Source organism: Euprymna scolopes, chromosome 36 (genome assembly GCF_053919585.1).
Source record: "Euprymna scolopes isolate OS-2025 chromosome 36, ASM5391958v1, whole genome shotgun sequence".
Taxonomy (NCBI): Eukaryota; Metazoa; Mollusca; class Cephalopoda; order Sepiida; family Sepiolidae; genus Euprymna; species Euprymna scolopes.
The window spans coordinates 48,417,262-48,444,476 of record NC_136517.1 but is presented as its reverse complement, the minus strand read 5'-3'; the positions used below and the strand labels follow the sequence as shown (position 1 = coordinate 48,444,476).

Genomic DNA, 27,215 nt, shown 5'->3' with positions numbered 1-27,215 from the left:
AATCAGTTTCCTTCCAAGCAAGTATAGCAGCTTTACCATCACAGTCTACTTTTGTCAAACTTAGACTGAGTCACACAATATGGCTAGCTAATCTTCCACAGTGAAAAATCAACGAATTGTTGGCCTGATAGTGTTACCTAGTCATGTTTGATTGTCATCGTCCAGATTTTAAATTGCTTACCAGCCCATTTGCACGAATCAGGTGGAAAAGGGCGTCACAAATGCATTCTCTCTCTCCAGGAACCAGCTGTATACCTGAACCATTTTAGACACCATTGGAGAACGGCTGATGGCAAAGGCCAGAGATTCCATCATCAACAGAGCTAGTAGTGATATTCACTCCACATGACAGCAATCTACTCAATCATGTGACATAACCGCCTACACCACTCCCTTTGTGAATGAACAGCCTTAGTTAAATGGAAGCTATAGTATTTTGTCGACTTTTGTTAACATTTTTATTGTTTTCACAGTAAACTTAGCTTTTGAAAATAGCTGTTTTAATTATAAGTATCACATTAGACATCTTTTATGCAGCTTTACTTAAATTTTATTGTTTTTTTTTTAAGATCAAATATGTGAACTGCTTTTAATTAGAAAATAACACGTTCACTTTGAACTCTTTAATTCTTTGGGAATAAAACATTTTCCAGTTGAATACTTTTACATTTGAAGCAATTGTTGATAAATCTTTTTATATTTCATATTTTATTATCAAAGAGATTACATCGATTTGTTTTGAAATATTTTATTTTCATGCCTAATCCAGTGTTTCTCTGTTTTTTTTTTTCTTTTGCATGTCAATGTTGCCCAACCTTTTTTCTTTTACATTTGTTTAAAACCTGTTACATTTTCAATTCCTTTATTAATGTTAGCTATGGCGGCCATGTTTTGCTAGTGCAGTGAAATATTGGCACGGTAATTGTATCTTGTATTTTGCTAGTTTGTGAGGGAATAAATGTGTGTATGTTTTTTTTGTTGTTTTTTTTTTTTTTTTTTTTTTTTAATCTTATTTGATCATAGTCTACTTAGAAATATCGGCAGCTCCTTTCCTGGACTTCAAAATTGATTTGTGGGGATTTTTTTTTTTTTTTTTTTTTTAAATTTTTTACTTTACATACATGTATGAAAAAAATTGGTTTTGTTTGAAATATTGAATCCTTAGTCAATCTGTAAAAATAAATAAATGAGAAAAAAAAAGATTAAACTTTTATCAACCAATTTAATCAGAAATGTATTTTTAGATTAATAATTATATATGAATTAACATTTATGATTATCTGATTAAAATATTTTTTTACTTGAAAGAAAAAAACAATTGCAAACGGGGAAGGGGGGGGACACACAATACAAAGTTCAGATTTTTTTTATTTTTATTTTTTTTATTTTTTTTATGGAGACAATTCCAATGGATTTGGCATTTCTTGATCTGATAGAGAGATGCACTGGAACATCCAAACAGTCTCTTATTCAGCATTTTTGCAAGTGGCTGTTATCTGTTAAATGTTTCATGTGAATCTGGTTGTATCAGGATTAACTTAACTATTATGATTGAATCATTTTTTTTTTTTATTCAACAAAGTAAACTCTAATTGTACTTAATGACCCTGTTATAGAGCAGAATTTTAAAAGATAAACAACTTTATCGTTATAAAGAAGATATGGATTACTTATATTTTTATAAATTTGAATCTTATGTTAGCCTAAACGTTTAGTATATACTAGACAAGAAATCTTGTTCTGATCTAGTATGTCTAGAAGGAATGGTGGAAGGATGCAGAAATAGGTAAACTGCTAAGAAGGTAGTTTGAACTTCCAGATAGATCAGTAAGAGACAGGTCTTGGAGACGGTTTATGTATAATAGACAGCAGGATGTGGAGAAAATATTGATGAAACGTTGACATGATCAAATATTTTTTGTTTGTTTTTTAGTATAGGTTAAATAAACAAACATCTGATTCACGGATAGACAATTTTATTTAATAACTGAGATCGTTATTCTTTTATTTTTTAGGATTTCAGATATTTATGTAGAGAATTACAATCACTTTATTGTATAGTTAGTATTGTAGAAGAAAGTTTTCTTATAAATTTCAACTTATAGGAACAGGCTTTTAAGTAATTAAAAAAATAAAAAGTCCAATTAATAGGAGCAATAAATTCAAACTATTTTAGAGATACTTATTTTATTGCATATTTACCATCTTTTGAATTATTTAGTTTTATAATATTTTAACAATTTTTTTGGATGTTTGTTGTCTTATATTAGTCATCCATAGATTATTTTGCTGTATCATGTCTCTTCAGTGTGGCTAAACAAGCAAGTGCGTCAAGCCGAGATAGACTAAATAATTTAGATCTTGATGTAAACATTGTCAATTGCCTAAAATCTCCAATTGCTTACATGGTAAGTCATGCACTATAAGCTGGTGACAGTTGACAATTTCACTCACCAAAGAGCTTAACTCAAGAAAAAAAGCATATTCACACACACATTCCTGAACCACAGTTTTTCAGTGTGTCTTATATATATATATATATATATATATATATGGCGAAATTGTGTTCATACAAATTAATTCAGCAATTTCTTTATGTGTTTGTATCATAGCGTTTCATAATAAATAGAGCTATGTATAGTGTATAAATTTTTATTTATATAAATATTTTGGCTACACATTTACATGTTTCAACTCCAGTTGTAATCAGTTGAGTTTCCTCAGACCAAGTGTGAAAACCTCTTTATAATAATAACTTGGCCACCAGAAACTCAACTGATTCCAACTGGAGCTGAAACATGTAAGCAAATGTGTAGCCAAAGCAAAAAAGTAATACAATGTATGTGTGTGTGTGTGTGTGCCATTTTTGCTTTTTGTAATAGCAGACACCACATCTATGGTGAATGGCTTTTTTCTGCTTAATCTTCAGGATCGATATTGATACAACTCGACATAGCCTTTGACACTCATGGTTATCACATGCCAATTTTGGCTGAGTCTTTAATGAATAGACAATTTTATGTAATAACTGAGACCGTTATTCTTTTATGTTTTAGGATTTCATATATTTATGTAGAGAATTACAATCACTTTATTGTATAGTTAGTATTGTAGAAGAAAAAAAGTTTTCTTATAAATTTCACAAAAATTGTTTTAATTTCAATAGGAATTCAGTTTTTTAGCCTTCATCAGATCTTGTACAAGTTGATTAGGCGTTCATGCAAGCCATGGATATAACATTCTAACAATGACTTTATTGCTGTTGGACTAAGGTATGGTTCTGTTTAGTATTAGATCTAACCTTGTAGGTTTCATCTTATCTCCAGGTAGGGGTCAAATTATTAATTGCTTGAGGTGCCTCTACCAGGGAATGCTAATAACGCTGCTTGAGCATTTTTTTGTAGGCCAGACACCGTGTGCACTGGCTGTTCAAAACCTCATCTAACCTCGTGAACCTCCTACAGGGGAGGTAATTAAACACACAAAGTATAATATTTTTGTGGGTTTTTTGTTGTTGTTTTTTTTTTTTTTTAATTTACCAATTTTGACATGTCTTTTGTATATTGAAATATTTTTGCTTTTTGTAATGCTTTTTTTTTTTTTCATAAGTAGTTTAAGATAATATGTAAAGCATTGTTTACATATCTTTAAACACTTAATATAATAATAGTTGCATAAATTCTTTTAAAGAAAGAATTGCTGTTAGGTTGAGGATTAGTGATTAAAAAAAAATCAAATGAAGTAACAAAGATCTTACTTGCAATATCAAATTTTAAGTTAATAGCATCTGAAATAAAATATTTAGAATACAATAATTTTATATTTAAAGACCATACATAGTACGGGACAATTTGGATTGTTAGCAGAAAATTCCTGTTGATCTAAATAGGTTTTAGCAGTTAGAAAAATTCATAAAACAGAAGTGGCCAGTACATCAATTACTAAGTAATGATGAAAATAGAAGTTTGAATCTAGTTTTGATACTGCACCATTATGTTAGTATGATATCAACTCCTAAATCATATAAAAAGAAATAATTGCTACCAAATTTTGGATTTTTAGTTTTCATTAGCTTTGATTCATTTATTAATATATTTTACAAATCCTGTGTTTACATATAACTTTAGATATTTCATTTTCATTCAAAGCTGAACATTTTTATGGGGTAAACAATTATATCTTTATTTAATTCTGTGAAAATTAAATAAAATAGCTTTTTGCTTTTTGTGTATTGGTTGGTAAAAAGAAATTTGACAGTGTTGAATCAGTTAATAAGTGCATAATATTTATTAAAGTTACAGAATTTCATTTCAAATGGTATCATGTTAATTTCACCTGATCTGATCTTCTATAACACTATTAATAAAGGAATAAAACAAAAAAGTGCTTGATGAATGAACAGAGCATGTTTATAGTATGTTTATTTATTTAAACATTATTGGCTACATATGTGTGTACACGTTTCTGCAGTGCCTCTTTTCAGAACATTGAGTTTGGTCTCAAGAAATATGCTGGCCTGAAGATATGTGTCTAAAAAAAGGCATTGCAGAAACATGTATGCACATATGTAGCCAATAATATTTGTATAAGTAAACATACTATAATCACATTTTTATTCATTGAGTACTTTTTGATAAACACAGGAGTTTCAGTGGATTTACATCTAGTAAACTAAAACTATACAATCATTATATAATTTATTTTATTCCTTTATTAATAGTGTTATAGAAGATCAAGTCAAATCAACATGATACCATTTGATCTAATCTTTAACAATTAATAAATATTATACTCTTATTACATAATTCAGCACTATTAGATTTTTTTTCTATGAAACAAAATCAAAGATACACTTATGTACATACATTGCTCAATTATGCATTACAGTAAATGCATTCCAGATTCACCTACAATAGTTCAAAATTAGTTATAACCTATCTAATTATTTCAATATACTTACACACATTGAAACCAGTTTGCTGCTTACACGTTTTTACTTTCCTACACATATCTAATTCATTTTTACGTTTAAATTTAGTTCTCATCAGAATTTTTTAAAAATTCACAAGTAAAATTCAATATGTACAATTTAAAAACAGCCATATAGTGATAACCAATGTGTGTTATATATTGAGTGCAATTTTGTTAAGAAAAATTTAATCAGTGCTATGAACCCTACAGTATTTAAGTGTCCAATAATAGAGCTATATACATTTTAATAATAAATGAACAAATTTCCTTGTATTTCAACCTAATAAATATTTGCATATCGGGCAATTAAAATAGATGAAAATAGTCAAATAAAAATTCTTTCTTTTTTTTTTTTTTTTTTTTTTTTTTTAATAAAAATCAAATTTAGTTAGCTTAAGTAATGTTTGTTCTTGCAGTTATTTCTGCTTATTTCAAACCACATTGTTTCTTGATAAGGATAGATTTTCAAAAAACTTCCTTAGTTAATATCTCCAACATTTGTGGACTCGAAACACACGCACACACACACACACATATATATATATCAGAAACAAATCTAACACTATTGAGCTCAGGTTAGATTATTTGAATCAGAAAACTAGTTTGAAAAGCCAGTTAATTATATAAAATAAAAAAATAGACAAAATGAAAAATGCGTTTTATTCTGCTCATTATATTCTATCTCTTGCTCACTATACCATAAAAAAATAAAGCGGGAATCAAACAAAAAATATATGAAAGGAGAGCTTGAAAGTGATAGATAGAAGCTTAGTAAGAGATGGGTTACTTGTTGAGTTAATTGCAACTGATTAGAACAATTAAAATGAGGTTTGCTTTTTTTTTTCTCCCCCAAACAGAACTCGTTCCTAACGATACTATCCCATTGATTACTGTACACACAATAACCCTTATCCCCGAGTGGCTTCTGGGCCTTGATAAGTGGTGACCTCCATGTAAAAAAAAAAAAAAAAAAAAATCTAGGAATATTTTAGCATTTATTTTGTGTGAAACAAACATGGATGAACTTTAGTATACGAATATGTTTATAGTTATCGACTTGTACGATGTTGCAAATAGTTTTTTTAGAGAGAACCTGGAGAAAATACACTTATAAAATAGAATATCAATATTTATTTTCACTTGAAACAAGTAAAAATAAATATGTTCACCTGTCTGGAAAGTAGTTAAGGGCAGGGTGGTGGTTGAGGAGGGGGACTAAAGCAACTGCTTTTAGTAGCTTATATGCTTTCTTTTTTTTTTCTTTTTGTAAGCAACACCTCACACACACACACACACACACACACACATTCTATTGTGTATGCATATGCGTGTGCACACTTAAAGTTGCAAATAGTAAAGTTTCACATCTGGAATTTTCTTCTTACTCTACCCCCCCCCCTTTTTTTTTTTTTTTTTTTTTTTTTTTTTTGACATCTTTATTTTCTTCCAGACTCTAAACAAAACTAAGCCAGAAAATATTTTTCTTTTTCTCTATAATCATCTGCATACATAACATATAGGTTTCGTGATTATTTAGATTTCAAAATATAAAAAAGAAGAATTGATAAAACTTTTATTTTATTTTTATTTTTTTTTTTTTAACTTATTTTTATTTCTTAAACAATAATGAAGTCACCGGAAGGAAAAGCTGCCGATTTTTTTATAAGTTACGTTTGATGCTTGACCTTGGATTTTGTGAACTGTGCCGAAATTCTTGCGTGTCCAACTAATTGTGTTTTGCTGCTTTTATATTTGCTTCCAGGGATGCAGTCTAATCCACCTGGACAAACTGTACCATGTAAGTTCAACACCCAAATTCCCTGCTGCCAATCAATTGCTGGTTAACCATTGCCAAATTTTTGTGCACAGTTCTGACTGATTGTATGTTTGTATGTGGTATCAGGGTGTATTTATATATCTGTACATACATATATATCTATATATGTATGTATGTATATATATACATATGTATTTACTTTTTTTTTCTATGAGAGCTTCTGTAGCTGCCGCCAATGCCGCAAAGCCCCCCCTGTTCATCTGCACCATATGTTGTTTAACTGTTGGTAGACTGTTGTAGCCCTACAATCTCCATCTGTGATCAGGCATTCTTGTGTATCTAACAAATTAAAAATTAGTGTTACTAAACTCTTTAACCTATCTCAAAATCTTGTTCCATTTACTTCTCTCAAGATATTGATTGATTTGTTTTTTGTTTTTTAATTAATGTCACTGAAGACAGTTATTTTCTAATTATTAATATCTAAAGGTTTCTTTTTTTTTTTAATAAAAATATTTTTGTGTTGGTTATTTGATCAAAATATCTTTAAATTTTGGTTTTTACAAACATAATGTTAAAGGTTAAAATTTTACATAAAATGCTTTATGCTGTTATAAAGGATACCATTTTATCTAATTTTATTCTGTCATTATTAAATTTTAAAAAAATTATACTTGTTTTTTTTTTATTATTATTATACTGGTATTAGATGAATAGTTGTTTGCTGTTATATCATTAGCAGCTGAAAAAGGTGTTTATTATTATTAGATGAAAAACTTTTTTATTATACCAGTGTTAGATAAAAAGTTTTTTTTTTTTGTCATAAAATTGCATAAGAAATGAAATGCACATGAAAGGTTGAACAGAATAAAATTTTGTAGTTTGGTAGTTTTCTTTTTCATTGAATATGACATTGTGTCTACTTTATCTCTAGATCGATCTTTCCAAATTCTAGCAGACTTTTGCAAATTAGAATATAAAATAAAATTTTCAGGCAATTTCTTTATAAATTTTAATTGTAGGCTCAAAAAATAAACTCCCATACATAAATTATACATAAATTTGGGAAAATTCACTTTATATTCTGATTTGTTTAAATTTTTGAAAAATGATTTAATAGATGCAAAATATCTCCTGTTCCACGCACACATATTATTTTTTGTATCTAAAACATGCTAACATCAACTCTGTGCAATAGCCTGATGGATCCTCATGAGAATGAAACGCATAAAATTCTGTATAGCTTAATTATATATAATTCAAAATATGACTTGTAAAAGATCAGACTTGTGCAGTATTTATTTTTTAAATAAATATTTATTTAAAATTTTTAATTTTAGGTTTATGTCAAAGCCCTCATCAGGAACATGCCTAAAAGAAATAAAAAAGAAAAAAATGTATTGTCTAAACCTTTCTAATGGGATTTTAAATATTTATTTTAAAAAATACTGCATGAGTCTGATCTTTTAACCATCATGTTATGAATTTCATGTTTCTTAATAATGGATTTCTATTAATTTTAATTATATATGTTTTTTTAACTTATATATATATATATATATATTAATAGAAAACCTAAAGGATTAACCCATGAAAACAGCGGAAAAATAATATTTAGACCAAAAACAATATATTGACTTGTTTATAGTGATGTGTACCTAAATGATCTAAGGAGTTAATGAACCTGGCAACAAGATGGAGCAAAGGTCAATGTATTTACATTCACTGTTGCATGGCTCAAAATAAATACTTTGGATTCCATTCAATCAAATGAATGCGCCCCCCCCCTCAAAAAGTCTAGAGATCAACGTAACATAATTTATAATTTGAACTTTGTTACACTAGCTGGTAGCCCGGCGTTGCCCAGGTGTTTGGAGGTGTAAAAAAAAAAAAAAAAAAGTGGTAGTAGGCAAGTAAGCTTGAACCTGTGACACAAAGGCAGAAAAGAAAGTGAAAGAAAATCTGACGTCTTACGCCATGACGTGACCGGAAGTGTAAAGCGTTCAAATTTAACGTAGTCAATCAAAAAGATGACTTGCAGAAATGGTGTTGCTTTTAAACTTCCCACGAAGGTCATTTTTAATGTAGGAGGGAAAAGCAGCTCTCCCCAAAAAGGGGGCACTCTGGTAGTATTCAAATAAATAGTAATTGTCTCAGTATGAAGGGTTTCCCCTACATTGACCAAAGAATGAAGTACAGAACAGATAATACCGGGCTAGTTTCCCTTTATTATTATGTACGAAAAAGCCAAACAAACACCTGAGAAGATGCCACAGTGGGAATTTTTTAAAACCTTTATTTTTATATTTGTCGACCAAAGGATTGAGCTTAAACGATACTGATCTCATGAAAATCCGTCGCCTCTATCAAAAATTTTAGGCAAACATACATACATTTAAACAGATAGGTGAGATTTATATTATAGATTACAGAGGAGAGGGGTTCATAAACATGAAATATTAAAAACTTCTGATGATTCTCCAAAGACTGACTGACATTTGGTAAAATTGTCTACATCATAATGCAACTGCTTATGGAAAGCACATTGAACATCTCATCTAACATGTTTTTCTTCTGTTTTAACAATTTTTTTCTTAACAACTGTTTGTAATTTCAAAATTACATATGCACATGTAAATTGTGCTGGATTTTTTTTTTTTTTTTTTTTTTTTTTTTTTTACAATTATTATCCCTCTAAAATAGACTTAAGATAAATTATCAGTGATTTAATTCCTTTATTATTCATTTAATTATGCGTATTTAGACTTTAAGTATTTTCTTTTTAGATTACCATAACTTTTGAAAAGATGTCATTATACAATTTTATTTGCAAATACATTTAATATGTACTTTATAAAATAGAGTCAGTCAGCATTTTAAAAATCATGCTCAAGTTGCATTTAAGCTGACAAATTAAACTTTGATTCTGACTATTAGTCTCCTCCCCTTTCTATGTAGGTGTGCATTTCTTAGGAGTCTATGTATCACTAATCCAGTGTTACAGCCTAGAAATTAAAAGGCTCTAGTCTCTAACGCTGTAGATTAGTTATACATATCTACCCAGATTCTTAGGAATCTGGAAGCAGTATGGCTATGAAACTTGAGGTTAATTTCTGGAACATTTCCACTCATATATATATAGTAGTAGTAAGTTATGAAAATATATATGGCAATTAAGCTACACAGAATATTCTGCGTTTCATTCTCGTGAGAATTCATCCGGTTTGAATGCTCAATTACAATTTTATGTTTACTTATATATCTTTTGATGTAAATTCATATTCATCAGCATAAACTTTTTGTTTATTGATTGGACAAAGATTTTAAATATTGTTGAATTCAGATGCTGTAAGAGTCTAATAAATCACGCCGATCTCTGCTCTGTCATTTTTATGGCAGGTGCTCGATTAAGCTTTATTCTCCATTCTCCAGCCCCCCCCCCCTGCAAGGCATTCATGGTAAATACCCACCTAGCTACAACTACTATCAGAGATTTCCCTTAATCTTCATCTGTGCCTAAAGCTAAATGAAAAGAGCTTTTTCCCCCGAAACTACTAGTCTGTGGAACACAATACTGTGAAGCTGCTTCTCAGCTTACTATAACATGATCATTTTGAAGTCTAGTCTTCTAGATAAGCTGTCCTCTAAAATGAATTAACTCCTATCCAATATCCATCACCAATCATAACGGTGTTATCTCACCTGACACTCATTAGCCCTTCTTAAGCGGTCTTTGTGCTTTAATAAGAAATGACTCTATTATACAAAAAAGAAGTTATTTTCAGGAGTCAAAATCTGTGATAACACCTGTTCACTTGTATCACGAGCATGTGCCTTCAAGACTTTGCTTGCATAAATGATTCCATCAATCTGACTAATCTACCCAGTTCTGTGTTCCACAACCAGCTTAGTCTACTACTACTCTCACAGACATAATTTGCAGGTTGTTCCTAAACAGAAGTTTTGTATGTGACACACATACATGCATACACCTAATGCCAATAAATGAAACCAAAAACATGCAAGCTGAGACTTAGCAGAAAGTGCTCAATCCCCAAAGAGAGCTGTGCCAAAGACTAGAGAGGAATTGTATTTCACAGTTGATGAATAAAATTAATGGAAAATTATTATAAAACAGAACTGATGTAAAAAAAAATATATATATATATAATCTACAGACAGTTTTTCTGTATTACACTCTTCAGTGTGGCTAGATAGGTAAGCACTTCAAGCTTGGATAAACATTTTTTTCTAGAGTTTTTTTTCATTAGGCAATCAGTAGCCAGCCATAATGAAGTGAAGTCTTAATGTTTTAAACACTACCAACTGCCAAAGATTGCGCCATTAGTTTAAAAAAAAAACATAATAGGGAAGATAGAAGAGAATGTGGAGAAAGAAGGGGAGAAGATACAAATAGTAAATAAATGGATACATATATTATTAGATTTAAAAAAAAAAAAAAAAAAAAAAAAAAAAAACTGCTTCCCCACGCCAATTCTCAGAGTTGACAACTGTTCAACTTTTATCTGAGAAGACAAAAGGTTGTAGTGCCAGCGACCTTTATTTAAGGTCACATAGTGCAAATGGTCAGACAAAAAAAAAATCTCCCCGGATTTCTCTTTAAGATTTTACATTGTTTTTCTATGAGTAAATATTTTGGTCATTTCATAATTCTCTTCCTCTCTGAGAGGAAATGTAATTTCATCCAAGCCTGTCTTAGGATTGCCAAAGTTAGAAAATAGTAATTTATAGCCTTTTGATGTTGGATTTTTCAAGGCTAGGTGATTCATTTTATTTTTTATCATTAAAAAAAAAATCTAAATAATTCGATTTAATATATATATATATATATATATATATATATATGAGAGATAGTAAAAACGAACTTAGTACAGCATCAGTAGTCCAAACACTAGTCTCTAGTTTAAAAATTTTACATTTTAAAAGCTCCAATTCCTAAAGTTTGCTAACTCAAATTTCACAGGAATTTATTATCAGTTTGCTGAAATCCTTAAAAAATCTTCATGTATCAAAATATTGAATCTTTAGAGCAATATATGTTCCGTGATTTTTAAATTTTGTTTTTTATGCATCCACAAATGTTTATAAAGACCCTTTGTGATCATTACTTAGGTAATCATATTTTTATGATTAGAATTCCATGTCAAGCAATCTCCTTTAATTCAAATTTTTCCTTTCCATTCAACATTAAAAGATCTACTATATTTTATTTCCAATTATATACATATATTTTACAACTCCTCCAGGAGTAAAGGTTAGTCTAAAGATGACATGAATTTTTGTTGGAAAGTCTGGTTTGCATAAATTTGTAAGACTTTTTTCAGAAGAATAATCAACAAGTAAACTTATAACTTTGTAGTAGGATTAGAAATTTCTTTGATTTATGTTAATCGATTGTTATAAAAAAAAAAAAATGTTTCCCCAGATGGTTTGCATAATATGGCGATACCATTCTGGGATTTTTATTCTGTGAAGCTACCCCCCACTTTGTTTTTTTTTTTTTTTTTTTTTTTTTTTTTTTCCCCCCCCAATGTTTTTTGAGTGAACCATACATATAGTTTTTGCCTTAAGAAATGAAGCATATTGAGCATACCTTAAGTAACAGAGAATCCGGATTTATTGATATAATGAATTATTTGCTCTATCGCTGCCAATTGTTGGATAACTGCAAAAACTTTATTAATGATCGAATGTCTCAATTTCTTTATAATAGCAGGCTTGAATGCTCAACTACACTTTTTATGTTTGCTCGTATATCTTTTGATGTGAATTCATATCCATCAGCATAAACATCATGTTTATTGATGTAACAAAGATTTTTAACATTATTGAATTCAGTTGCTGTAAGAGCCTAATAAATGCTTAACACCTTAAGGCATCTTGATTGGGTCAAAAAATCCGTTCCCATTTATATCAACCAATAACATATATCTCCACCTCATCCTGCTTGCTGTTATTGTAAACGTTGGTGGCACTCATCTCTGAAATAGACCAGACAATTTCCCCAGGTGTCTTGATGGTTGTTCAGATGAACAAAAAACAACTGACCAACTCTGAGTCAATTGAAATCTAAGATTCCTATGATAAGGCATTAAAAAGTAGGCAGTTGCATTGAAACCATCTTTAAGATGTTTATGGTGGAAGGGGAAACCTCTGTTCCCTCTCGAAAGACAATGGATATGCCCTGTAAGGGTAGTTGTGTGTGAAATTGTGAGGTAAAAGTTACGCAATCTCCAACCACACCTCTCCTGAATTGGCACTGCTTGAATCCAGTGGCAAGGAGAGGTTCAGGACAACTGGAAACAATGCGGAGATAAGCAGGAAGCACATACAGCACCTGAAATTCTCAAATGGTCACCCATTTTAGTACTGATCAGTCTCAACATTGCTTAACTCCAGTGATCAAACGGGAACTGATGTGTTCACATAATTATAGTTGTTTATGCTGATTTTTCATAAATGAGGAAGTCTAGCAACAGTAAAGATTGCATTGCTTGTAACTTGTGGCTAATATTCCTTAAATTTCTAGCTATTATTACAGATCCCTCAGTTGAATCATTTCTTTATATATATATATATATATATATATATATATACTAGCATTTCAGCCCCGCGTTACCCGGGTGTTTGGATATGTATGTTGAGGGGGGGGTAGTAGGAAGGCAGGCTTGAACCCGTATCACGAAGGAGGAAAAGAACGGCGGGAAAAAAAACTTGACATCTTTGCTGTTACGACCACTGCCAAACCGGAAGTGACGTAGGTTTAAATTAAGGCTAGACAATCGAAAGGAGAGGATGACTTTCAAAAATGTTGGCGAAAAAAGCGACCCCCCCCCTCTGTAGAAAAGTGCCCAGTTGAAGGTGAAGGATATTAATGTTTTTAGCCAATTTTTCAATATTTGTCATCTGAAAGGTCGAACTCCAAAACAATACTGATCTTGGTAAAATCCGTCGCCTCTGTCAAAAGTTTTAGGCAGACATGCAAACATACATATATACATACATACATACATGCATACATTTATATATTGGTAACAAAAATTTTACACCCAAACCGATTAAAACCTTGCCCTATCTCTGAATACCCTTTATGTCAAATTTCAAATGTTTAGACCAGAAATTGTCTGAGTAATTTGGTAGACTGCAGAGGTCATATTTTTTAACTTTGATCCCTGTTATGACCCCTTAACATTTATTGTTTTGGGCTCAAATCAAGTTATTAAGTTAGATCCATGTACAAGGAACCTATATCTAAAATTTCAATTGTTTATACCCGAAATTGTTGGAGGAGATTGGTAGAGTTCTCAAAGGTCAAATCGTTGAACTTTGACCTCTTAACAGCCAAATTTCTGGCCGAAAACGGATTACAAAGATTTTCCCAAATCTTAGTACCCTGTATATCAAATTTTGAGTCTGTAGACTTAAAATTGACAGAGATATTGTGTAGGGAAATGTACACACACACGTTCACTTTTATAGACATATATATTTTTTTAATTTTGTGATTTAAGAATCATCTAATGGTATCTACATTATGACCTACCACTTCAACAATAGGTATTTTTAACACTTCATGACTGATTTTTCATTATTGATGTGAACATTTTTCGCATCCCATTGTACTTGAAAGAAAAACTATTAACATGGTTCAGCCAAAAACACATTGAACTAAAATATGGGGAGGGAGGTATTACACAGAATAATAAAAACTTAATGGTGGTGTTATTATCTTATACAAATCATCTAAGGAATTCACAGAAAAACAATAAATCTTAAATTTCTTTCTCACACTATTAGCATTATCGTTGGTATGTGTGTATATAATTGGCAGGGCTACCTGGCATTGCCTAAGTATATGGAAAAGAAAATGCAAGTATTAAAAAAAAAAAATAGGTGATTTTTTTTTTTTTTTCTTTAACAGCTTTGCAATACGAGTTCTTTTGCTAGTCAACCTTTGGCTGGTAAAGAAAAACATTTTTCTTCAGAAAACAAATGTCATAATAGAAAATAGAAGACTTAAGAGCTTTTGCAAACTGAGTTTAATTAAAACTAAAATAAAACTGGATCATCACATTTAAACATTTTTAAATCATGTTTTACAAGCTGTCTGAATAAATAGATACAATATTGAATTATTTCTGTCTGGTTGAGAAAGTCCTTGTGGTTTTTAACTTGTAAATTCAGATGAACATATCTCGGCTCAAACAAAAATTTATTGATCGAAATAAGCACCATCAGAATCAACATGCTTTTGCCAATGCAAAACAAGTGTATTTATGCCAGTAATGTAAAAATCTTGTGTTCTGGTGGCGATGAAGTCGTTTTCATATTGCTTAGGTTTTTTAAGCATTTCTCACATAGAAAGTTGTCGAGATGCTTGAAAAAGTGTTAGGTGGTGGATAAGGTCTGGAGAGTATAGTGGATGAGGCAGAGTTTCGTAGCTCAATTTGTTCAATTTCTGCAAGGTTGGTTTAGCAATGTGCAGTTGGGTGTTGTCGTGGAAGAAAATTGGGCAATTTCTATTGACTAATGCTGGGTGTTGTCGAAGTTTTTGATGCATTTCATCCATTTGCTGACAGTATTTCTCCACTGTAATGGTTTCGCCTGCACTAAAAAAACTAATGGATGAGACCAGTCATAGACCACTAAATCTCACCATGACCTTCTTTTGGTGCAATTCTGGTTTTTAGAAGTGTCGTGGAGCTTTGTCGGCATCTAACCACTGAGCTGAGTATGGCTGGTTATCATAAGGAACCCACTTTTCATCACAAGTCACAACCTGATCAAGAAACAGATTGTTCTTGTTGCATAAGACGGGAAGATAGCACTTCATAACAGCGTTTCTTTTGGTTGTCATTCAATATGTGAGGTACCCATTTATCAAGTTTTTTGTCTTTCCAATCTCTCTCAAGTGGTTGGAAATCGTTGTATACGTTATGTCTAATTTAGAAGCAAATTCTCCAACAGTTGTGCATGGATTAGCTTCGATTAAGGCTCTTAATTGATCGTTGTTAACATCTGATGGCTGACCACTTTGCTCATCATTTTCAAGACTCTCGTCACCACCACAAAATATTTTAAACCATTGTGTTGTGCGTTCAATAGTGGTTTCTGGGCCAAACGCTTTGTTGATATCGCAAGCTGTTTCAGCAGTTTTTCAGCTTAGCTTGAATTGAAATAATAAAATTGTGCAAATTTGCTTTTTTTTATTCCATCTTGTATTCAACATTCTAAAAAGATTGTTTTAAGACGATTGTAATTTAAATGATTAGATGGAGCAAAAAACACTCTTTTAAATGATATATAAAGTAAAGGTATTATAATGAAAACTTATTTGAAAATTCATCATTTGAAATCAAAATTAAATATTCTGCAAGAAATTTCTCCTCAACCTAATATTTAATAAAAAGCAAATATTCATATTATTCTCCTTTAGTCTCAAAGAAAATTATCAACATAGTGATGTCTTAAGAGTGTAAAGATTTTACTTTCAAATGTATATTTTTATACTGCTTTAAAAAAAAAAAAAAAACTAGCAGAGAGACCCAATGTTGCCCGAGATTGAATGAGGATCAACAAGTGTTTTACCGTCTCATATTTTATTTTCATTGAAATTGGTGAAATTGTTCATTTTTCAATCAAATCGATTAATTGCTTGCTCTAATTTGGACCCAATGCAGTACACTAGGAGAAAGCTTCACATGCTTCCTCAAAGTTCCCAATATATTGTAGTTTAGATTGCACTGTAGAGAACCTACAAATTGATTATCCAACACTTGTTGCACCATGAAACTTCTTAGGCTCGCTTTTTATATAATTGCTTGAATTAAAACTTAAAATGCAAAAATCAAGTATCATGCTTTAATTGTGGTCTAAACGGAAGCATTTACTTCGAATGTGTCCCTGTCATGTCAAAGAACCTACTGTTGATTTTATGTGCCAGGCCTTTCTGCTTGTGCGGTGATTGTACACACTGTTAATTTTACTCAAAATCAACTGTTCTTTTTTGCATCGGATATTTATCGAAGATATTCCGATGCAAAACTTATCTAGGAACACTGCCAGGCACATAAAGTACATTTGTGTGAAATATTTTAAAAATCATTCTAGCCATTTAGGAATCCATAGGGAATAAACTCACACATGCACACACACACAGAGTTCGTTTTATATAATAGTAGAGATAGATTAATAAGAGTAGCATTGTACAAGTTGGTTGCCATAATATTTTTTAATGTAATATTGTTTTTAAAACATTTTTGTAAATTTGTATGTTTTTGGGTCTTTAAATCTTTGTTGATATTATATCAACAATTGTTTTTAACCCTACCAAACCTAAGCTACTGAACCTAATTTGCCCCTGTGGCTGGCCTCCTGGGCAAAATTGTGAAAAAAAATTTAAACACGTTAGTAATTTTTTGTCTTTGATCTACCGCCAGTATTCAACCTTTGTGTGTCAGTCCGCCCATCAGGTGAAGCTCTCTTTGATGCACAGGTACTTTCTGCAGTGGGGGCATCAGAACCTTGTCTTCACCTTTTGGGGGTTGTTTTTGTAAGATACTTCACGGTGCTGTCTGTTGTATCTCAGGTGTTTCTTTATGCACACAGCACAGATGTGGTCAGATAAGGTGCCAGGGGGAATTTCAGGAAGGTGGTTACCTGGTATCAGGCGTTGAGCACAAAGTTCTTGTCCTCTGCGAACGGCTGTCGAACGGTAGTTTCCTACCAGTTCCAGACACAAGGTTTAAATGTATCTTGTAAAGTACAAAGATTTTCTGACAGCTGCTTGTGTAGAAATGTACAGCACATAGGAGTTGTATCAAGCCTATAGGAAGAATTTGATGAAGAGGCGTTAGGGCCAGCGGTAATGGCATCGTGAATGGTTAAGGCGGGTCATCTTGTTGTTCTTGTCGCAACCGCCCATGTACTTGTAGTCCAAGGCCAGCTGTGGAATGCTCACTCCAGTGAAAGTACCATCCTTCTTCCTGTTGACAGTTCCTGTCTTTACAGGATCATGGTAGTGACCAGTAATCCCAATAGCTGGGTTTCACACAAATATATTCCATGGAGATCCTCAGCCCAACAAAGACTTTAATTTCCTCAACAGAAACATCCTTGAAATTCTTGTAGTAGTAGTTGAGCCTTTCACATTTGAGTGGCACATAAATTAGTCTTCTCTGTCAAATTCTGCCAGAAGTCATCCTCAGTAAACAACAAAAGAAAACCAATGCATTTGCTTTCTCCAGTGATATGACCTGGAATGTCCACTGGCCCTTTCCCATCCTCATCGAAATCAAGATCTGGAGCTAGAAAATTGTGACTCCATCCCTCATCAATCACACCAGAATCTTCCCTATCACCTGGTTGAGTGACAAGCTGCCTACTTTGAATATTCGATTTTGATCTAGGCCCACTTGCATTATCAGAATTATCATCACTTTCTCCTTCATCGATATAGTCATCACTAGCGTCACTTGATTCAGAAACATACTCCTGATCAAATTCGCCTTCATTTGAATCAGAATTTGTCACTTTTTCCAACACTTGTTGCACTGTGAAACTCCTTAGTCTCGCTCTTTTACCTATCAAAGTGCTTGGTTCGTCACTAGCTCGTTTCATGGCTACTTTAGTCTCCAAAACAACTTACGACTCTACCAAAACAAAGGAAGTCATTTGCAGAACATTAGGCTTGTGCTAGATCGAGGCTAAGCAGTAATTGGGTAGCTATTTTTAGCTCCCTGATAATACAAAAACACGTGGTCGGAAAAATACCGGTTTCGCAGTAACTCCGTATATAGCATTTTCAGAAATTACTATTGTATCGATAACTTGTCTGGTAGGGTTAAATTTGTGGAATACTTTTGATTTATGAAGATTTAAAATTACAAAATAAGTTTACTTTTGTTTTTTGTTTTTTTTTATTGAAATTTGATATACATTAATTTAAAAAAAAATCTTCAATAAACATACTTTGAATAATGGATTTGTACTTCTTGGCAGCCAAGCATATGTATGCTTACATTTGTAAAAGTTAAATTTGTTTCCCTTCCATTTCTACATTGAGAAGTTCAATTTTTGTACACTATTCTACTTTTCATCGGAAAAGTGTTATAAAAAGCAGCATTTAATCATTGATGAAATAGTGGATATGATTAAACAAACAAAAAGTTTGTTTTGATTTTTGTATCTCCTTTCTAATTTCTACATCAACAGGATTTCTTTCCTCACATATCCTCTTTAGTGATAGTTCCCAAGCTCAGACTCCACTTGGTTTACTCACTTAGAAAAAAAAAACTAGCAAACATTTTTCTAATAAAATCACTTGTAGTTTTTATTGTAATTTTTTTTTTTAATGTCCATGTCTGAAAGGGAAAACTGCTAAATATTTGTTAAAACCAAATTTTAAAGACTAAAATAAATTTATTCAAACTATTTATATATAAAAAAATTTATTCAAACTTTTTAACAAAATCACAAGCAAAGCAAGTGTCGAAAATTTTTTTAGAAATATGAAGAAAACAAGATCAAATTGTGTGTGTGTGTGTGTGTGTATGTATATATATATATATATATATATATATATATATATATATATATATATATATATAATCTCAACCATAATTTATACACGGTTGTTTACATACGTATAGTGGCTAATACTAAGGGAGGTAATTCAGTATATAAGATTGGATAGCTGATTCAAAGTATTTTATAAAACGTGAGAATTTTTGTGATTACGATATGTAAAGTTGAAATGAACATTGATTAGGATAAAGCTAATTTTGATAAGTATGATTAAATAGTTTGTTGAAAAGCAAGTGCATTTTACTGGGGTTTTTTTTAATGTAATATTTCAGTCATTTTTGATGAAACATGTAATGGAGTACATGTAGAATCAGTCTATGGAAACATTAAAAACAATGGAAAACAAATTTGTAACTCGCTGTTCAGTCAATTAGTCTCTTAGAATATCCAGAAGCAAATATAAGTGCATTCTATTGAAAAAATTTAATAGAATATACTTGTATTTTTTCTAGATGTTCAATCGAGGGATGAAATGGTGAGTTTTTTTTTGTAGACCAATTCTAAATTTTTTTATTAATATCTTATCAGACTATATATATATATATATATATATATATATAAATTTTTAATTCTAAATTTTTTATTAATATATATATATATATATATATAGCCTAATAAGAGATTAATAAAAAAAAATTTGAATAAAAAATTATAAAATATATATATATATATAATGTGTTAAGAATTGTATTAGTGACTGCAGATTATATATTAAAAAGAAAAAAGTACTTATTACTTTTTTTTTTTTTTTTTTTTACTAATCAGTTATATGAATTGTTCAAAAATAAAAAACAACTTTCTTGAAACTGATAAATGTTTAGTTGTATTTATCGTATTAAAATCACAAGAATGCCTGTCACCATCTCTTTTGTTTTGTTACTTTGCAAAAATCTGGTCTTTTTCGTGGCCTACCTCTTCATCTTGGTTGTGGTGTTCATGGTGTCTTTCTATCTCCCTCTCTCTCTCTCTCTCGTTCCACTGCTGATTGTGCAACTCTTTCGACTCCAGCGTTGTTGATATGAACTGGCTGGCAGCAGCTGCTCAGGAAGAATAACATCCAGCTCTTACTCACTACTCATATGTATATATAGTCCTTGCTTTCAGCTCATGCATAGTTTAAAACTAATAATGATTGTGTGTGTGTGTGTATATGTGTATATATATATATATATATATATATATATATATATATATACACACATGCACATATGCTAATTTTCATTTTATCAAGAAGAATATGATCGGGAATCAATCTTTAAAAAAGTTTTTTAAAAAAACAATTATTAATATTTATTTCCACCCTCATACTTTCCCCCTTTCCAACTTTAAAAGAAAGTTCAGTGATACACAAATTTATTTTTCTACACAATATTTAGAACCTTTCCTCAAGAAACAGTCCTCTTCCACAAGTATTTGAAAAAGTATATACCAATTATATATATTTCTTTGATAAGATAAAACACTTCATACATAAGTGGTAATATTGAGACTCGTGCTGCAAAATATTCGCTACATGCATGCATTTTGAAACGCCTGTGAACTGTATATATCTGATGCAGTGGTTGCAGATTCATGCATGTCTATGCACATTTATACAAATGTATGTATATAAGTAGTAGTAGTATAAAAATATACTTATTGCAAATGATCTACAGAGTTTTATGCTCCATTCCATTAATAGAATTTGTCATATGTAATTTGAAATTCTATCATTCCTTTCATAAGCAATTTAAAAAAAAAAAATCTCCTTACTTTATGGAACTGATAAATTGGAAAGACGAGTGCATATACTTTATAAATATTGGCAGAAATTAGTATTTGCTGACTGACTAGAGCAGAAGATTTGTGCAATGAAAACCAATAGATTTAAAATGAAGCGGATGAATGTGGACTTTTTAAGTGGATAATGCTTAATAGATGTAAAAAGTAGGAGTTGTGTATGGAAAAAAGAAATGGCTTATAAAAGGGATGGTAAAATTTCAAATTTTGCACTTTGACAAATTTCTTTGGAATCAAACATGTTTCTGCGTATAGTATATTTCTATACTGCTACTAAGCTCTACTCGTGTATTGAGCACTGAAGTAGTGAAAAATATGTATATACATTATATAAAGTCTTATAAGTGTGTGTGTGTGTATATATATATATATATATATATATATATGAAACTGTAAAATATATTTGTAGATGTGTGTGTGTGTGTGTGTGTGTATTTTGCTATACATAAATGCACTTATTCCGATTTTTCTGGCTGCCCTGACAGCAGAGGAGGAAAAGAAAAAGATTCCTAAACTTGATATGTGTTCTGTTGAGTTGCTGTTATTCCAAAACTTTTTTTCTATTTTTTTTTTTATATATATATATAATGGTTTTTGGTTGCTGCCTATGGTTCATTTATAATCTCTGTATCACATATGCTTTTTCTTTTTTGTATATTTTTTTAATTACTTTTTATCTTTTTATATTTCTAACTCATCTGCTTCCTCTTCCTTTTTTTTATAACTCATCACTTCTGTTTCTCTCTTGGATTTTAACAAAATGGGATATTCTTATTTTCAATTTTCTTTTATCGTTCATTTTTTAAACTTGCAAAATTTCTTCTCACATACACACACACAATATATATATATATATATATATATATATATATATATATATATATATATTGTGTGTGTTAGAAGCAAGTTTGATTCAAAACTACAGAATTCTTTTGTTCATATTTTTAAAAATTATTTTCTAGATCTTGTGAGCAAATTTCTAAGTATGCTTTTGTGAGGAGGGGGAAAGTTGGGTAGGATCCCAGGATTTTGTTCAGTGCTTTTGGTCTTTATCAGGAGGTATTTTGTTATTGATTATTTATTGTTTTAGTCAATTTTTAACAACTAATCTAAAATGGTTAAACTAAATAAACAAAGTAAAATCATCAAATGGATGAAATCATACTTTCCTTTCACCAAAAACAATGGACTAAAAGAAAATTTATCAGCATGGCTTCCCCCGCATCAGATGTGGTTTGCATGTTGGCCATGGCAGTAAAAAACTTGATCATTCATGTCAGTTTTGATGTGCTATTAATCGAGATCAATTTTGATTGAATCACTCCATGTTTTCTTCAGCCTGCGGTTTCCTCAGTTACCCTTGCCTGAGATAGGCATACACTTGCTTATCCATCCAGGGCTTTGTTCAACATGTCCATGCCACCGCTAATGGTTGCAATGTAGAGCTGGCTCTGATCTGAGCACCTTCAGTCTACGTGTCAAGGAGACAGAACTGTCATCATCTCTGAACCATAGTTCTGCTATCCCTCTGCATCCTCAGAATGACTGAATTAGTGGGAGGCCAGCATTCACTTGCATCTAGCCTTGCACTACAGGCATTTACACTGCTGTAAATTCAACCTCGAGCAACAATAAATTGAATACACTAAATAAACTTTCAACTGAACATGTTATGAAAACCATGGAGGTAGCTTATTGTTCCGATAGCTATGACCAAGTAGGAATTTTAAGTAATTTTTATTATATTTACAAGGAAGTCACCACTTAAGACCTGAATATCACTCTAGGATAAGGGTTAATGAGTATAAGGTGGTCTGTGAGACAACAACATGGTAATCAGCAGTGGTGGAATTTGATTATTTAAGGAGATGGCTCAACAAGAATGTGTTTACTTGAAGACTATGTTGTAGTCAGCTGGAAATCAGCCACACAGTACAGTGTTCCACAGGTGGACAGTTCTAGGAAAGAAGTTTTGTTCATGGAATTTGAATTTAGATTTATGCACAGATAAAGAGTGACAATGCTTACTATGGATATGTAGTGAAATTGATAAAGTTAAGTGATGGTCTTTTGGAGGTTAAAGGTTCAATCCTCTCTACAAGATATAGAATAAAATAAAACTTACGATTTTTTTACCCAGTCATGGCTGATGGGGGGGGGATAAGCTATTAAATAAAGGGTTCAGTTTCAGATTTTGTATAGATTCCAGAGTTTGACAATATGCACTTGGAAAAGGTTGGCGGTTACATCATCCTAAATCCTTATGAGGAGAGTAGTCCTCATCTAAAAAAATCCGAAATATCTTAATCAAAACAAGAATACTTCCTATAATGATGATTGCAAAGATCAAAAGCGATAGAGATACGTATACCATGCAATGACCTTGGATTTTTGCTATGCCAACTTTCTCACTTCAAATATTTGTCAGATTTCTCACAATCTAAAAAAATAATTATAAAAAGTACACAAGAAAACTAGTTTTTCATTAAACTTACCTGCGCATATATATATATATATATATATATATATATATATATATACACATACATATATATATATATGTTCATTTTTTTAGCTCCACCTTACCTGGCTTCTGCTTTAAAGGCTATTTATCCTGACTTGCAAGAGAAATGTCCTCAAAGCATCTCATATTGCAAATCTATTTAAGGCAGGCTTCTACACTGTGCTTGCTGCCTAAATACACCATGTTTTGCATCCAAGGCATGTGTGTGCTCACAACCTCTTGTACTACTACTACTACTGCCGCTACTACTGTCATATGGATATTTGTTTTATTTCTTCGCTTTTAATGTTGATTTATTTATGTTTTTGTTGACAATTACCCAACTTTATCTTACTTTATATACTCTTTTGGCTGAGGTTATTTTAAATATCTTATTTAAATCTAAGATTTAAAAATATTACTGTATAATAATTATTGTAATAATAAATTTATTAGAATATATAAATATTTTCATTTTTATCTATGAAGCAAACGAGTGGCAGGAACTTAGTTTATAAATATAAAGAAATAATCTTAGTCTATTGTAATCCAATTGATATCAATCGTTATTCTTCTGGCTTTATATTTTAGGCTTTATGGTTTCTGTGTATTAAAAATCTCCATTGTGCTACACACATAATTCAAATGAAAATGTAAACCAATTAATAAGTTACCAAACCCAGGATGTGTTTTAATAAAATGGTAGCAAATATTAACAATTGAAATTGAATCCATGCCATGTTTCTTCAAGGATGCCTTCAGGACTCAATGCTTTTATTCACTTGTAGATACTGAGTTTTGTTATTAATCTTTTCTAACATTTATTGTTTATAAATTTTTAGCTTCTAGCTGCTTTCATCCATTGCGGGAGCTTAATTTTTTATTAGTAATCATTGTTTATATGATTACCATTTCATATTAATCCTTTTTTTTTTTTTTTTTTTTTTTTTTTATATCCAGGATTTTTTTTTTTTTTTTTTTACACTTTAATTTATTGCTGTTACATATACTAAAGCTTTACATTGAAAACCTGCTTTTTTAGGTAGTTTGACTAATAAAGAATTGTTTTTATTTCCATTATTTAAATACAATTGTGTTCACTTGTGTACTAATATCATTGGAGGGGTGCAGGGGCTCATACCTCCAAACTGAGTGAAATAGCAACTTTTGTTGGGTTAATCATATGCAAATAATCATTTATAATAGTTTTTTTTCCCTGTCGAATTACTAAAATGGGGTAATTTGTAAAAAGAAAACTTTTAATTAATTTCAACTTTGTATTTGTTTATATTGAATTTTGATTGGATGTTAAATTTGTTATAATATTAGCATTTTCAGTTGAAACTTCAGTATTTTCTGACCCCCTTCCCACACACACTGTATTTTAAGTCCTTTGTATTCCCTCTCTCTCTCTTTTATATATATATATATATATATATATGTAGAGAGAGAATTTGATTAATTTTTATATTTTAATTATTTGTATTTTGAATTATATCTGCTTATGTGTTTTATGTACACCTGCATATTGTTGATTGTGTGTGTGTGTGTGTGTTTTGACTTATTTTAAGTATACACAATTAAAACAGTCATGATTTGATTTTATGGAAAATCTAAATCAAAGAAACTTTACAAAATGTTCATTATAAAAGAAATTTTTGAAAATATTAATTTAGAAGAGAAAATGAAAACAAACAAAAGCTGATTGTTTAGCTGTTAAAAAAAAAAAAAAAAAAAAAAACTGACTGCACCATCTGTGAATTTTTAATCACATCAATACAATGTGATGCAATATGAAAATGAACAATTCAAAATTGAAAAAGAAATTAAAGTTGACTTTAATACGAAACGGGTTAAAAGCTCTGATTTAAACTAACAGTGATCTTATTTGAAATCTAAGTTTAAAAAAAGACAAATAAAACCTTTTCACATGAGTAGCTACTTGTAGAAATATTGTTTATCTTAATTTAAGGGCACAAAGTAATCATAATACTTGACTTTTGTCTGTGATCTTTCATTATAGACAGAAATTTAAAGGCTTAAAAATAACTTTCAAATTTTTTATAGGCACAAAGGAAGCAGCTGCACCAATATAAAAATGGAAACCAATGTGTTTGAAATTATGCCTTGAATTTCTATTGCAAATTCGAATGTGATGATTAAACCTTTAAAATGTCAATTTGAAAGTATTCTCTGGCTAAAATTAAAGTTTATAGGCCATAGTTGAGTATTATGACTTATATGTGCTACAACTGATGAACAGTATTCCTCAGTGCCGCTAATTAGAAGTAATCAATAATTGCTCGACTACAAAGTGTTCGTCCTCTTGATCATTTCTTATTACTTCTTTTGAATTCCTTTAAAAAATATATATTTGTGTGTCTGTGCTGCAAACTTGCTGGCCGTACTATATATATATATATATAGTGTGTGTGTGTGTTAATAGTTGTATATGTTGCTTTCTTATTTCCCTTTAATGTTGCTTGTTTCACTTTCAGCAAATTGTTCAGGATTTTTCTGGTGAATTGCTTACAATAAACAAAATCTTAATTTGTTATAAATCTTAGTGGTGGTGGTCCCAATGTAATATTCTGTTTTCTTCAGATTATGCCTCTCTATAATAAATCCACACTTCAAAAGTCTATATTTGTCTTGCTATAGTTTTTTTTTTTGTAAGGTTACAACTTTAGGGAAACAGATTTTTTTTTTTTAAATTCCTTTCTTAAACTCAATCTTACCAACCTTTTAAAATGTTGAGAATCTGTAATTTAAATGTCAAATTACGTATGCCATCATTTCCTACTCTTCCTTCTGTCATGTTTCCATGCAGCTAAAGCTGATTGCACACATACACACATTCAGTCCATTGCTATCAGTGTACACAGGCCGTCACCATCACCACCAGCTTATGCTCTATGCATGTGCACATGGTGCATGATTTTCTTTGTTTTCTCTGTTCAATCTCTGCCAATAAGGCTATCAATTAAGAAGCACAACTCATCCGACTCCATTACCATGGATATTGCTTCTACATTTCTAGATAGCTTATTGTAACCTTTTTAGGTTCATTCATTTGAATGAGAAAAGGTGCCTCTTCATCGATCATCCGCTATGGTTCTTGCAAATAAAACTTGTATCATCATTATGGGGAAATTCAAGAGCATGCAATGTTTGCTGCAAAAATGTAAAATGTTACTGACTTTTGAATCTAGTTTGAGATGTCTTTCTTTTGCCCCCTTTTTTTTTATCTGTATTATGTTTATTTCACAGAAAAATGTTAAAAAAAAAAAAAAAAAAAAATGGGATTTTTTTGCACTGTTTTTATTCAGATTTTTGTTATGATTTTAAACTTTTTAAAAAATGTTTTTAAACATACTATACGTTGTCCTCATGAGAACTGATTTACCAGCATTCCAAATCACTGGTTTGCTGGCCGTTTTTGTATCAGCCAGGATTAATTTGAGTATCATTCTGGTAACCGTCTCCTTCAGTCTGGTCATAGGAAGGGCATCCTATTACCTCCGTTTTTTGGGAGGGAAGTTGGTTTACTACCAGTTACCTTAGACATCCCTGATGTCA

The 27,215-nt window shown here is 30.8% G+C and overlaps 1 protein-coding gene across 28 annotated transcripts in view; it reads left to right on the top strand.

Moving 5' to 3' along the window:
• Window positions 1–27,215, top strand: part of LOC145260458 (plasma membrane calcium-transporting ATPase 2-like) — a 567,808-nt gene that overhangs the window by 392,954 nt on the left and 147,639 nt on the right. For 12 of the 28 annotated variants that reach the window (XM_080118532.1, XM_080118529.1, XM_080118540.1 and 9 more), the window contains one exon: window positions 6,734–6,769. The exons of the other annotated variants lie outside the window; for them this stretch is intronic. In XM_080118532.1, the coding sequence (XP_079974658.1) occupies window positions 6,734–6,769 (36 nt within the window). The remainder of the gene's footprint in view (window positions 1–6,733; window positions 6,770–27,215) is intronic. 28 annotated transcript variants of the gene reach the window in all.